Genomic DNA, 15,668 nt, shown 5'->3' on the forward strand with positions numbered 1-15,668 from the left:
TTTTTATTTATTTGCAGGGGCCGGGAGTCTCGTGAGGTCGATCAGTTTATTCTCTTCTGTCGCTAATAAAAAGTGAAATCTGGCCGACGTGATGGGGGGGGGCTGGGGCAGGGGTGTCAGTGTTTGCGGGTAACTGGGAGGATCTGATCTGGAATGGCGGAGGACGCGAGGCCGGCTATAATTTCCTGTTTATGGAAAAACCCAACGCCGGGAATCGTGAAAATCTAATAAAAAGCTTCAATTTTATTCCCACGTGAAATTCGTTCCCTCGCTGGATGAACGGCACCGCATTCCAGGAGATGAAATCCATCTTTATTAATATTTATTCCTCCGTTTCTGTGATTAGGAGATAAATGACTCCGAATCCAATATTGTTGGGAAAAATAAATAAATGTGTCTTAAAAACCCCCCACAAATCTGAGCCGGAAGGAATCATACATGATGATGGGTTTTGCCTCCTTGGGGGGTATTATCGGGGTTGTGGGTGTAATTCTTACCTGGATCAGGGCTGTAATGAGGGGTGAAGGGGCAGATTCTGGGGTCACACGGTCTGGATCCGACTCCTTCATATTCTCCTCTGATTTAATGATATCTGAGCGTCTCGATTGGTGCTTTTCTCCCTGCTATATCACAGCTGGAATCCCTGCTTGAATACAGGTGACTTGATACACCTCCTGACCGTTCACTCGCCTGATTCGTCGGTATAATCCCCGGACGCGCGTGCATTTATTTACCACTAGAGGGCGCCGGTGTTATTCAATAATTTAAACGGACAGGAGCGCAATTCCCGTAAATCTCTTCCTCCGCTGACGTCCTCGCTAACCGAGTGCAACGCGGCCGACGGCCGTCTCCCTCATCACAATCCTCGGCTCCAAAATACATGAAGGGCTAAAAGGCAGACAGGAGGAGGAGACCGCGGGGGCCGGGGAGCCACCAGAGCCAAGCCGCCTCATCAGCAACTTCCCGACCCCCCTAACATACATTTTACAAACTCTAACGCCAACGCACGCACACTCACGCTAACGCACACATTTATACACACACACTCACGCTAACGCACACATTTATACACACACTCACGCTAACGCACACACGTTGATACACGCACACTCACGCTAACACCCACATTTATACACACACACTCACACTAACACCCACATTTATACACACGCTAACACCCACATTTATACACACACACACTCACGCTAACACCCACATTTATACACACACACTCACGCTGACACCCACATTTATACACACACACTCACGCTAACGCACACACGTTTACACACTCATGCCAGCATACGGACAGGGACACAGAAATGTTTGGTGGAGAAGGTAGGAGAGAGAGAGACACAGAGAGAGAGAGAGAGAGGGTGAAAGGATGTTAGTGTGAGTGAGCGTTTGGGTGTTTTTACATTAAAAGTGTGTGCGAAGTAAATCTAAGATTACACTGGGTTTGCTGCCAACATGGAAGGAAGTTTTACTTTACTGAGAGGGAGGTAGATAAGTGGAACAGCCTCCCAGCAGAGGTGGTAGAGGGTAATACAGTCAGGGTATTAAACACGCATGGGATAGACATCCGGCTCCTGAACGACTGATTAAGGTTTATATGTTGGAGGGAATCACACACGGGGGTCTCATCCGCTGAGAGGGGTCGGATGGTTGGGGTCACCTGAGGCGAAGGTTAAAATATTTCAAATAACTCTGTTTCGTAAAATGTGTCTTTTTGGGAAAAGTAACTCTTTGGGTGATTGAAGTCGCTATAAACAGAAAGCGTCGGCAACGTCGGCAGCAACGCGATGAAACCGGTCTGCTGGGATTCTGCAGATACCGGAAATGTTCGGAATTCTCGGAATAATCAGCAGATCGCGTCGCCTTAAACCGAAACGCTCCGCGGGAGACCCCAACGCTCTGCGAGAGACCCCAACGCTCCGCGGGAGACCCCAACGCTCCACGAGAGACCCCAACGCTCCGCGGGACCCCAACGCTCCGCGAGAGACCCCAACGCTCCGCGGGACCCCAACGCTCCACGAGAGACCCCAACGCTCCGCGGGACCCCAACGCTCCGCGAGACCCCAACGCTCCGCGGGACCCCAACGCTCCGCGAGAGACCCCAACGCTCCGCGGGAGACCCCAACGCTCCGCGGGACCCCAACGCTCCGCGAGACCCCAACCCTCCGCGGGAGACCCCAACGCTCGGGGCTTTAATATGAATTCTTAAAAAGGTAAAAATAATAATAAAAAAAACTTTCCTTAGGTAGAAGCTGCAGCTCCCGGCCTCCTCCATCATCCAGTGATTCTCGCCACTGATTGGCCGCTTAAAACTGCTGAGACCCCCTTTCTGTGGCATTTTCTTAGCCCGCCACTGGAGCGGACAGTAAGTATATCTCCTGCACGGCGGGCAAGGGGGGTTTTGCAGAATGAATTTGCCCTAAACTAACGGAATTGGGAAAGATTGGGGATAAATCTCGAATACTCCAGAATATTTTTGGGGAGATTGGGGTCAAACAAAAACTTGCCCCGGGGCAAAAAGAGATCTCACATCTGATAAAGCAGAAAGTCGCCGTTCTCGCCGAGCCGCATTCCTCCGCTGCGGGGGGGGGGGTTGGGGGGGTATTCACCTAAATAACTTCCAAAAGCTGCAAAAATGGGTTTTTTGTTTTGCTCAGAATATTTAAATTCCGGGCGACGATCTGCAGATTTTATTTCATTACTTCCCGCCGTCTGGCCCCCAAAGAGGTTCTGCAGCAGCCGGCTACATGCTGCCCCCCCCACGGGAGCCGAGCTGGGGGCAACCAGGATAATCAATGAAAGGGGGGCGTTATGAGATATGCCTTTTTCAGGGTGCAATAAAAATCCTTACTGCCCCCACAATGCATTTTTTTATACGTTGCCGCCCTGTCGTCACCCCGTGGGGTAAATAAGTAAAACCGGTTGTGTGAGTTGCCCCTTCTTCTCACGGCGACCCGCAGTGCGGGGGTTTCTAGAAACCATTCCGGTATCTCGGCTTCGCTCAATAACCCCCCCCCGCGTCTTCCGCCACCTCTACGGGCAAAAAAAAGAACTATTTGGGACGTTCGCTTAAATATGCAGGTTTTGTGATTGGCTGATAGATTAGGTGGGCGGGGCCACAGGGGTGCAGGTGCGTCTCCATACACCTGAGAGCCTCATTTCATCCTTTGCTGCAGATCGGTCGGGAGCCGCGGCGCGCTGACCTCCGGAATTATGGGGCGTTGCAGAGGGTTCCTGGTCTGCGTTTGGCTGCTTTTGCTGAATTCCGTCGGTGAGCCGTTTAGTAAATCTCACTTTTCACGTCGTTTCTCCGCGTTTCACTCCTTTAAATGTCTTTTTATGTAACGAGCCGGCCGGGTCTCTGATGATTGGTCAGAACGTTTTTGTTATTGTTTTTGAATTATTTGTATAATTATTTATTAACCCCTTCGCTGCACGCAGTTAGCAATTATATTGGGAGTCAATAAAGAACCCCTCCTTTTATTTAATGTCCTGAACCTGACGTGGATCTTGTTATTGGGATCCACCTGATATAAATCAGTGAGCGGCCCCCTGTATAATGTATAGATAAATCAGTGACCGGCCCCCCTGTATAATGTATAGATAAATCAGTGAGGTGCCCTGTATAATGTATAGATAAATCAGTGACCGGCCCCTGTATAATGTATAGATAAATCAGTGACCGGCCCCTGTATAATGTATAGATAAATCAGTGAGCCGGCCCCTGTATAATGTATAGATAAATCAGTGACCGGCCCCTGTATAATGTATAGATAAATCAGTGACCGGCCCCTGTATAATGTATAGATAAATCAGTGACCGGCCCCTGTATAATGTATAGATAAATCAGTGACCGGCCCCCTGTATAATGTATAAATCAGTGAGCCGGCCCCTGTATAATGTATAGATAAATCAGTGAGCGGCCCCTGTATAATGTATAGATAAATCAGTGACCGGCCCCTGTATAATGTATAGATAAATCAGTGACCGGCCCCTGTATAATGTATAGATAAATCAGTGACCGGCCCCCTGTATAATGTATAAATCAGTGAGCCGGCCCCTGTATAATGTATAGATACATTTCAAAAAGTGGTCTTAACACCGCTGCTCCCGTTGGAATCCTCCGATCGCTCCGTTTCATTGGTTGCTATGATAACAACTTTTCACCACCGTTACCCCCGCGATACAATCCAAGGAGGTTGTAGAGGGAAAGAGGCGACGTTTTGGACGCGATCTATCCGACCGGGGACCCTCTACTGCTTTTATTACTCATCCAAAATAGGTTCATTAATCTGGCGCTGTTTTCTTTTTTTACCCCGGTTGTAGTTTTTTGCCCCATAATATAAAGTTTTCAGGCAGCTGCATATCAGCCATTTGTATGATTCTCGCTCTGTTATCTGACCCCCGATCTACTAAACCCCCCGACTCCTTATCATACTGCCTGTGGGGAACAATAGAATGGCTCAGTCTTAATCACCCAGATGGACTCTCTGACTAATGAAAGTCTATGGAGGAACGGACTTCATTAGCATCGCCATAAAGCATCAGCTCAGTGCGGTGTTTGAGCCGGGAAAGTCACCCAAATATCACATGACTGACAGTTGGGGGGTTCAGTGCAGTGCAGTGCAGTGGATGGGTGATCAGCATAGATCTGCGTGGGCGGGGAATGGGCGTGTCTCTACACAGCTCCAGAGATTCTTAGCGGTACTAAACGCAGAGCCCCCGGGTGAATGCAGGGACTGCGAGAAGCGCTGCGGGAGTGGTTGGCGCTGTATAATAAAAGATATAATAAATAATGTATAATAATCCTTGTGTTTTGTGTTTTTGAAGCCGGGGCGGACGTTCCTTCGCTGGCGAATAATAATTTTATCCGGATAAATCCCACGCAGACGACGGTGGTCCTGGAGCAGCCGTACTGCGCGCAGCAGCAGTCAGAGCGAGTGTATCTGTACGTGGTGCAGACCGGTAAGCGCCCCGCGGCAGGAATCTGTGTGTTTAATACCCGCCCTGGAGCCCCGCCGCTGCATTAATAATAATCGGCGTAAACGTTTCTTTTTCCTTCTCAGGCGGAACGAACGCGACTGTCACGATCGGCGGGAAGATTCTCCGCACCTCGTACCGCGAGTCGGACGGCGGGAAGCTCAGCCCCTACCTGGCGGCCGCGTTTCCCTACCCCGGCTGTGCAAACTTCCCCAACTTCACGCAATCGTCGAGCGCGATTCTGGTCCAGGACATCTTGGATCGATCCATCGTCCGGGTCGGGGCCGACTTCTCCTGCCTCGACGACCCCAACGTCTCCGGAACGTGCAACGCGCCCCTCAGGAACAGCACCGCGTACCGGTAACTCCCCAAATGCGGGGCGATCAACCCGACCTTAACCGCATGCTTAAATCCCCTCGCTGTATTACCCTCTACCACCTCTACTGGGAGGCTGTTCCGCTTACCTACCACCCTCACAGTAAAGTTACATGAAAATGATTTCTTTTGTTTTTTGTTTCTCTAAACGTTTTTTTTTTGTTATTTTTTTTTAGGTTTAAATACGTTTTCACAGATTTAAGCGATGTCTTCAAGGCTGAAACCAAGTGGTCGCCTGCAATCACAACAAACAAAGGTAAAGAATCTACGATAGTAGTAGAAGCTGCTGGGTGGGGGCATCCGGCCGCCGTGGTATCCTTCTATAATCCCGCGTTTTCGCTGAGCCACCAACGCGTTTTTGTTTTTCCTCCCCGTAGCCAAAGACCCTTCGTCCATCGACACTTGGCCCGGCAGGAGGAGCGGCGGGATGATCGTCCTCACTTCCATCCTCAGCGTGCTCGTCTTCTTCATCCTCCTCGGTCTCGTCGCCGCCATCGCTTCCGGACTGCTGTGAGTGCGGCCCTCTGCGAAGCCCCCCCATAAAGCGCCATATTCTGACGCACAAATAAATCATTACTTTTCATAAAAAAAAAATCCTAAAATAATTGCATAGCGAAATGGGTCAGAAACGGCAATATTTTGGGACCCCGATATTTTTCTATCCCACCATGCGAGAGTTAATTTATATCTCCGCATACAGCTGAGACCCCTCAGCCTCGGCATAAAGCCCCCAGCCACAGGTTTGCCGTAGGGGGTCCCTGGAGCCGCAGAAATCTCCAAGGGGGGGCTCTCGTCGGTGTGCGCGGCCCCTATGACCGCAAAACGCCAACATATGACATCATCGGTGCGCAGAATGTGTGTCTACGCCGCGTTAATCCGTTGTATCGGTTCCCACGCAGGGGCTCCTCGTCGTCCGGCATGGAAGCCACGAGACACGAATCCCGGACCACCCACAAGCCCCAGATGAAGGCCCAGAGCGCGGCGGAGCCGACGTACGCCACCACCCTGCCGTCCGACGAGCGAGTGCAGTACGTGGCCCACCCGGAGAGCTGAGCCCGACGGCCGCGCCGCTCGCAAGTTCTGGAGTGAATAATAAATAATAACCGGATCCCTGGGGGGGGGACTTTTTTTCTTCTCTTGTTGAGTTTTTTTTCTCCCCTGTAAATATTAAATGTCAGAAATCTCCTCTTTACCAAAATCACCTTTTCCTTCAATGATTTCTAACCCCCCCCAAAATATCTAGCAATAGAACCCCCCCCATTGGTAATATAATAGAACATTAAGCGGTTTTGTGTTTTTTGTGTGTTTTTTTTATACCCCCCCCGTATTTTTATTCACAATGAAAGAATTTGTTACCGAGAAGGAGATTAAAAAACCTTTAAATGTGAAAACTAACCGTTTTACTGCATTCTTTCTTATTTTTGTGCTGAATATTCGCTTTCGCCCCTTCTCTGAAATTTTGCGTTGAAATGTTTTTAAGATATTATTTTGTTGCGTTTTTTTTTCTTTTTATAATTTGAGGTTTACAATAAAATGTTGTTGTTTAAATGACTTTTGGCTTCGTTATGTCGGTGAGTTTGGGGAAGGATCTGTTTTTCTTACAATCGCGTCTCCTAAAGTAAATCGGCCCTTTGAGTTTTCGTAATAAATGTTGGGCGACAAAAAAAATAATAATTAAGAAAAAAAAAACACAAATTAAATCTACGGTCAAACTCTAAACGGGCCGAGCCGTGAAGCTGTATTTAGGAATTACATTTTGGTATTTATTACGTTTTTTTTCAGGACACGGAATATCGGGGGATACAATGTAAAAAAAAAATAAAAAAAAAATAATAAGTTCTGGTGAAGTCACTTTAATTGACCGCGTTTTTCAATGTTGTATCTTTTATGTTTTTCTGACGTTTCTTATTGTTTTGGTTTATATTGAAATAAAACCCACTCAGAATTATGCTTATTAAACATTGGATAAATAAATAATAAAGATATACGGTATATATATCATTTTATGTTTGTTTTTTTATTTATTTAACCAATGCCCCCCCCCATACGCTATCTGTTCCTGGATCGTGAGGCTGAAGAATGCGGCTTTACCGGCATGAAGCCGGATTGTTGAGGTTTCTCTCTCTTACATAGTACCGGTAGTTATCTGTGTTTTCTTAAGATTGAGATATTGTGACGTCACCATTTTTTTCTCATATAAAATATTTTATTATTCCTATTAAAGGCTGCCTAGCAAGTTCTCACGGGGCAGATTTCCCATCAGCTGCCCGATGTTTGTTTGTTTTTATTTATTTATTTTAATCTGGCAATGCACGGGTTAAATACCCATCGTGTTTAACAGAGGGGATTCGTCTATGAGAAAAGCCAGATTCGGGGCTAATTCTGCCGGAAACAGGTCTGCACGGTACGGAGCATATAAAGATTTAAAAGAAAAGGGTTTTTTTGGGGGTTTTTTTTTTTTTGTTTGTTTGACCCGTCGCTTGCAATCGTTGCCGTACGAGCAGCTCGGTTGAACAGGTTTTGCCTGTAAGGAGATAAGGTTTCCTCTCGTTCCTCTTTGTCTAAAAGGATGTTTAGACAAAAAAAGGGCGATATAAAAACATGTCTGCCCATCCCGGCAACCAAGGACCTGCCGGCAGATTGGCCCCGTTCGGCCCCGCGCTAATGCATGGAGCGGCCAACTCGCACGTTGGGCAAATACCCGGTAGGCAGCTGGCCAAGAGCACCCCGAGTGCGGCCACCGGTTAGCACTGCCACACGCCATGTGACCGTAACAGCGTAACGCGCGGCCGCGCATGTCCGGCTCTCGGACTCGGGATCAGGCGGCTGCTGGCCTTAAAGCTCCAGGGCCACCTCGTCACAGCCAGCCCGGGTCTGCTTAGCCGCGCCAGAGTCTCTTATAATATTATTACAAAAACATTTCCTGAATGCGGAAAAAAAATGGAAGAACGCGAATTCCCCGCGGCCGATGTCAGAGCTAAAAATAGACGGGAAACACCAGAAAAAATAAAACCATGAATTATACAAAATTACAGAGTTCAGGGAGGGATTTAGGCGTTCAAACCCTAACGCAGCGTTTATAGATGTAAGCACTAAGTTACGGGGAATGAGTGGGACTGCAGCGTTAGCGGCTTTGTTCTCCCCGACCGGCTGCACCCTGAACATTTCTGAAATTACCGCATTCCTTGCGCTCCTCGGGAGGGTTTCGGGACGCTCTGCGGGGAGAAACCGGCCGACCGGAATTTCAAGAAACCCCCAAAGCGCCTTCGCTTGTCTCACAAAAGCTGCTTTTCCGGAAGAGACAAAGAATCAGCCGTCTGTCCTGTTTAAAAGGACCAGAGCGTCCCTTAAAGGTACATGATACAGGGCATCTCCCTGATTTACCTATACATTATACAGGGCATCTCGCTGATTTACCTATACATTATACAGGGGCCGGCTCGCTGATTTATCTATACATTATACAGGGGGCCAGTCACTGATTTATCTATACATTACACAGGGGCCAGTCACTGATTTATCTATACATTATACAGGGGGCCGGTCATTGATTTATCTATACATTATACAGGGGGCCGGTCATTGATTTATCTATACATTATACAGGGGGTGGCTCGCTGATTTATCTATACATTATACAGGGGCCAGCTCAGTGTTTTTTAGCCCTATTGTTAACTTTTCGATTGTTAGAGGGGGGGTCTTATTAGCTTTGCCATTTAAAGGGTTAAAACCTAGCTTTCCCACGTTTAATGCAGATTTCTTTAGTAAAGTAAAAGTAAAGAAAAATAATTTTGTCCTAATCCAGGGTAATTGATATAATTCTATTAAATGCTTCTGGTTGTGATTTATCGACTTGATTGGCGGCTCCCGCACCGCTCCTCTGCTAAGCAGCATACGGCGCTGTAATTCCATAAATGAACACCTGGGGGCGATAAATCAGCCCTGGGGTCACCAAACTTTTCAATACCAGTGAATTAGCCCTAAAATCTTTTCCCTTCGTTTGATTCCTTCACTGCTGTCAATCACATTCAGAATTGTATTTTTTGGGGCTATCTTTATGTATATTTTAATCAATATAATGGAGACAAGATGTATTTCCGCTGTGAAAAAGTATCCTAAGGCGGCCCTTTAAACTACGAAATGTTTCATCTCACCCAGAAAACATAATTAATAAATGTATATTTGTGGCAATTATTGGAGAGGCAGTTAAACCGGGGGGGGGGGGGGGGGTTTATTCACTAAACCGTAAGTCATCCTGTACAATGTATAGCTATATCAGTGAGATGTTCTAGATAATGTATTGGTAAATCAGCGACCTGTGTGATTTATCTATACATTATACAGGGTCAGCCTTAACGTGTAGTGATGTCGGGCAGGTGACATTTTTTCTGTTCTGCCCCCAAAAATGTACCAGGAATCCGTTACCGATCGGTCAATGTAACTGATCCTTTTTTTTTTAACATTGTTCGATATCGGTGCAAATAAATAAAAACCTCGTGGGGACGCTGACTGAGTTCCTTTTCTGGTGCATTTTATTGATTGAGCGTCGAAAGCGTCCGACATTTCTGTAAATAAATAAAACAGATTTTAGGATTACCGTAAAACCTGCAACAAAGGTCCTCCTTTATAAATATGGGGTTATAAGTCAATATATCATTATATTATATATAATATATCATTAAACTATTACGTGTGAGATGTGAGATACATCTGTGCGTATATATACTACTGTTCAAATAAAGGGCCGTTGGGACACAGGAGTGATGGGAGTGATAAAGGGCCATTGGAACACAGGAGTGATGGGAGTGATAAAGGGCCATTGGAGCACAGGAGTGATGGGAGTGATAAAGGGCCATTGGAACACAGGAGTGATGGGAGTGATAAAGGGCCATTGGAGCACAGGAGTGATGGGAGTGATAAAGGGCCATTGGAACACAGGAGTGATGGGAGGGATAAAGGGCCATTGGAACACAGGAGTGATGGGAGTGATAAAGGGCCATTGGAACACAGGAGTGATGGGAGTGATAAAGGGCCATTGGAACACAGGAGTGATGGGAGTGATAAAGGGCCATTGGAGCACAGGAGTGATGGGAGTGATAAAGGGCCATTGGAGCACAGGAGTGATGGGAGTGATAAAGGGCCATTGGAGCACAGGAGTGATGGGAGTGATAAAGGGCCATTGGCACACAGGAGTGATGGGAGTGATAAAGGGCCATTGGAACACAGGAGTGATGGGAGTGATAAAGGGCCTCTGTACGCCTATGAAGAGATTCCATTAAAAATCAGCCGTTTCCAGCTACAATAGTCATTTACAGCATTAACCCCGTCTGCGCTGGATTTCTGATCCATTTCATGTTATTTTAATTACGTGCCCCCATGGTAGTGTGTATATGAATAAATAGCATACATGGTCATGCCCCCTAGATAATAAATAAAATAAAAAATAACTAAAACACTCCAAAGTAATTTTTACATCCATTCCAAAAGATGCGATTCTCAAGTATTTGTTTTTTTTTCTTTTTTTTTTAATGCTGAATTTCACTGATGGCGCAGAGAACGCGGTGATCTTTATCTCTCGTTTCTCAAGAGAAGAACTTTCTTGGTCTCTTGCCGCCTGAGCTCATGCCAACTAAGTGAAATAATATTTGTTCCGGGGAGAGGAATCCGTACCATATGTCGGATGTTAACCCAGGTTTCGCGCTCCCCGGATGTTCTTCCATTTTTCTTTTCGGTGGCTTTTCTTTGGGTTGTTCTGCGCCAAATAAATAATAAATTATAATAATATATAATTCAACTTATATATATCCCAACTCCCGTATCTTTAGCTTCAAGGACTGGATTTCCAACCCGTTAGAAGTAAAAACGATATGAAATAATTGTTCAAAGGGGAAGCTGGGGGTAGGATGGTCGGTACCCCTGTAGATTGTAAGCTCCTGTGCGCAGGGACCTCCTCACCTGTTGTCTCTGTTAGTCAAATTGTTATGTTACATACTACTTGTTATGTCCTGGCCACCCATTGTACAGCGCTACGGAATTTGATGGCGCTATATAAAACAATAAATAATAATACTATTACGGTATCGGTAGGGAGATGGTGGGTGATTATTTTTTTGGATTACCTGAAGCTTTGTGGTTGCACAGCTGTAAGGACAGACGCTTCACGTAGTCTGGGAAATTATCGTACGAATTCCCAAAGGACATCAGCTTGATGCCGACGAGCAGCATGTCTGCCTGAAGCTTGAAGAAGTACTCGTCGTTGTCCTTGAGGACCAGCATGTAGTGCTCGAGGTCCACTTTGTTCTGGACGGTGTATAGGAAGAGCGCTTGGAAGATCTGGACCCGTAGAGTTTCTCCGCAGCCGAGGAACAGGAAGGATTTGGAGCAGTACAAGTTCTGAAAGATCTCCTGCAAAGAGACGAAAAGCAGGGTCATGAACCGATAAACATGGCTTCCTATTATCAAGCAATCACAAAACGCTTTCAGGTGGTCATTTCGTGCTTTGAAGGCCCTTCGCTACCTTTGGGTTCTTTGGTTCTACTCAACAGGAGACATCATTAAACTTGTCGGCAAAATAAGTTCAGAGGAACCTCACCATGAGCTCAAAGTCCTGCGTGACGTCTTTATAGCCGAACGGATCCAACACCATGCCACAGGGGTCCGTGTACAAGCCGTGGATGTGGAGAACGCCATATTTATTCTGGCCCCGAGCCCACTGCAGGACCTGCGAACACAGCATTAGGTCACTCATCGGAACGGGATTTCTAGTCTTGAGTCTGACTTGGACACTTTTACAGACTGGTAGAGTCAGGACCTACCTTGACCTTGTCATACAGGTCGACGGACTCCATGGGTTTCCCCAGTCTCTGCCCGTAGGCCTCCAGCAGGTTGTCATAGTTGGTGGTGAGGACCATGGCTCCTCTCTCCATGAGATTCAGGATAGATTCCAGGACCATGGGGTTCTGCATGCGATCCTCCATCTTCTCAAACACCTCCATCAGACAGTCTTGGAAAAAGCTGGGTTTGCTGCTGTCATTGTTGAGCTACCAGGAAGATAATATAAGAAAAGGTAACGTAAAAGACTTCAGACCATGAACCAGGAATTAAAGTGGCCAACGGTCCCTCTGGGAAGTGTTACCTCCGGACTGCAGAGCTGACTATTCTGAAGGGCTGCGGGAACTATTGACTACGGCCGCCCCTATAAAATGTTCTTTTCTGTTTGGGGGTTATTTACTCCAAGGACCCCTCACAGGGAACAGAAGTCTAAGCCCACCCCTGTCTTTGTAACCATATCTAAGAAGCACAAGTGGCCACGGCTGTCGAAAACTCACTCGTGACATCTTCCTGATAAGATCGTGAGCGACCACCAGCAGGTCTCCCTCCGTCTGCACCTTCCGTCTGAACTCCGCCACGTCCCTCGGGTGAAGCACTTCCAGCTGCTCCGCCGCGTCGATCACGGCTTCTATACAACAGCGCCACGAACGCAACGCCGGGATTCCCGGGGCAACCGCCGCGCTCACCCCCGTTCCGATGACCAGCAGCAGCTCCCCCGGGTGCTTCTTGGTCAGAGTTTTTAATACCTTCCTGCGAAGACACAAAACCGATAGCTTTTAGAGGAAGAAAAAAAACCTAAATCTAAGAAGGGAGAGAAATAAAGTAGTAAAATATGATATTTTTTTTTAGTTATTTTCCAAGTCCGCTAAATATATAGGTGGTTTCTGGCTTTGCTTTTAGAACTTCTAACCACCATAGTTTAATATAAAAAACTAAAATAACTTCTGTGCTCTGAAACGAGACGTTGATGATTTTTCTTTTTTTTACATTTTTTTTTTTCTTTCCAAATTCAGGCTTAAAATTTTTTTAAAGATTCACCTACCTTGATTTAAGGGCCGCATTGTTTGTAAAGTCTTTCGCCGTCTTTTGTCCCGTCTCCATGTTTGCCTGTAATAGAGACATCGATACAATGAGATGAAGCATGGCTCTGACATGATAAACACCTTGACCAAAGGTGCATAGAGCCCGGGGGGCCGGCTTGGACAAAACTACAAGCTTGAAATAGTTAAATGATCAGTCGCTTGCAATCCCTACCACCATTTCTCAGTCTGTTGTCTACAATGCATATCCCTCACCTATGATGTCATGGAGAAAAGAAAAGGACAGAATCGCCTTTATTGGAATGTAATTGTGAGATGTTTGGGAGCAAATAATAATTAAACGGAAATTAAAGGGTGAATTCAGGCTTATATATTTTAACCCCTTAATGACAAAGCCCGTACATGTACGGGCTCAAAATGCATTGTTTTCAATGGGTTTAGGGACCGCCCATTGTCCTTAAGGGGTTAATATATAATTTTAAATATATATTATATTATTTAACCCCTTGCAGATATTAAACGTTCAGAGTATCTTTACCCCTAATAAGCAGCGGTTTCCATAACGACCATTATTAGAGTTATTTGGTACCAACATTAAACAGAATCCTCGTGATTTATCCTCGTTTATTAAGGGTTTAATGGATGGAACATCTACGGGGGCGATGATTTAGCTCCCCCCGGTATGGGGCGTAACAATCATTAAACGACTGGCAGCAGATCCTTTCGCCGTTAATGTGGGAACCTCGTTCACCTTTGTCTCAGGTGACGCGTGTAACAGGACAGATTACGCTGCCTTTATCTGCTTACCGTAAGGGAGCCGAGCGCCCAGCTAAGCCCCGCACAGTGTGTGTCCGCTGATCTCTCAGCGTCCCCTGATGTCACCGACACGTCACAGTGCCAGCTACCTTAGTGACATCATACTTGCCATGTGTTGTGGTTCAGTATGGCCAGTCCCTCTCTCCTTCCGATACCCCCTCTCCTCCCATGATGCCCCTCTTTTCTAGGAGGTCAGAATGTTTGCTGGGTATGAGGGGATCGCAGGGTTCTACGGCCCTAAAAGCCCCGATAATGTGTATAGAAACAGCAGGGAACGCCTTCTAAATACCACTCAGTTACACAAATACCCAGCGACGGGGCTCATAGCAGGTGTTGGAAGAGCCTTAACCCTTTTCAGATCCCCCAGTGTGGGGTCTGCAGTGACTTCATGTAAACAATACACATGATTTACCGTATTTTTGCGTTAACGTTCGAATTCGCGGTTACGGGGTCAGCCTCCCCACCGACTACTGCTTTTTTAACACATATAAAAACAAATCTCTCTGTGAATCTCTTTTATTTCCCGCTGAGACGTTTCCTCCGCCAACTTTATTCCTCCCCTTTCTAAACCTACCAGAAACCGAATTCTCGATATCCCGGCGTCACATCCTCATTATTAGCGTCCAACCCAAACAACTGCATTAAACGGGGCGGGTCAGCTTAAAAATAACCGTTTACCTGAAACTTGTCCCGCTGAACGACAGGGAGTTAGAGTTACCATCTGTCTCTTATTTAGGGTGCAGTCCCGATTGTCCCCTAAAATCTCAAGTCTAAACCTAAATGATATATATATATATATATATGTATTTAAATTTGGGAGCTTTAAGGGCCGAAAACATATTTTCTATAGTCAATTATATTCTAAATATATTTATTTTATTTGGATACGTCTCTTAAAAATCTGACCAGTGAAAAGGAAGGTTATATCAATTATTTATGTTTACATCTCCAACAACAAAAAACATTGTATCATTTCTTATGGATACTTTTTCTTTTTTTTACGCCTTTAGCTGTAACTTGATCATTTCAATTCAAAAATCAGCTCGGCTTGTTTGTAACGGCCGACCGGCCCAAGCCTCGCCGTTATAACTGCCACCTCGAAACAGGGGCCCTGTGTGCGCTCTTTATGAACGGGGTGATTTGGGGGGAGAAGGAGCAGATTCTCCGGGGGAATCGGCTGATTTGTTGGGTAATGGGACAATTTTTAGAGCGACGGGGAAATTTTAGGGTGAAGGGAAAATTTTCCTGTCGGAGGGAAATTTTTCCGAGCGATGGGGCAGTTACACAGGGGCAGTATGGGCCTTTTCAAACTCTTGTTACTGATTTGATGGCCCTTGGGTTCTGGCTTTGCCATTTCTTATAAATATTACATTCATCCAACTGGCTATTACCCCACATTACCAAGGGGCTAGAACTAAAGGGGTAATAATAATAGGGCACCCGTGTCAGTTTATGTAAAGATGTTTCCAGGTATTGAGGCAGATAAAAAGTGTAATTTGCTGCTTTTACCCGATGTCTGGTGTTCATGGGGGGTAATTAAATAGTCCGGTATTAAGTCCCACCGCGGGCTGCCTGTACAGTTGTGCGGCAGCTGCCTGCTGTGCGTGTAAC

General features: G+C 46.2%; 2 protein-coding genes across 2 annotated transcripts; one reads left to right on the plus strand and one right to left on the minus strand.

Annotated features, from left to right (window-relative positions):
• The first annotated feature begins 3,147 nt into the window (after positions 1-3,147).
• Positions 3,148-6,460, plus strand: UPK3A (uroplakin 3A). The gene is made up of 6 exons (XM_053462103.1): positions 3,148-3,286; positions 4,846-4,980; positions 5,082-5,355; positions 5,547-5,626; positions 5,748-5,880; positions 6,270-6,460. Exons 1-6 carry the CDS (start codon positions 3,229-3,231, stop codon positions 6,421-6,423), a joined length of 834 nt encoding a protein of 277 aa, XP_053318078.1. The 5' UTR covers positions 3,148-3,228; the 3' UTR covers positions 6,424-6,460.
• A 3,420-nt stretch (positions 6,461-9,880) lies between these two features.
• On the minus strand, positions 9,881-15,602 carry LOC128490706 (protein FAM118A-like). The gene is made up of 8 exons (XM_053462728.1): positions 15,567-15,602; positions 13,244-13,308; positions 12,699-12,951; positions 12,186-12,410; positions 11,963-12,091; positions 11,490-11,775; positions 11,041-11,122; positions 9,881-9,935 (listed from the first exon to the last, which is right to left on the minus strand). Coding segments are annotated over exons 1-8 (1,059 nt in total). The 5' UTR covers positions 15,585-15,602; the 3' UTR covers positions 9,881-9,934.
• Between the last annotated feature and the right edge of the window lie 66 nt (positions 15,603-15,668).

This window comes from Spea bombifrons, chromosome 4, assembly GCF_027358695.1.
Source record: "Spea bombifrons isolate aSpeBom1 chromosome 4, aSpeBom1.2.pri, whole genome shotgun sequence".
NCBI classification, from domain to species: Eukaryota; Metazoa; Chordata; class Amphibia; order Anura; family Pelobatidae; genus Spea; species Spea bombifrons.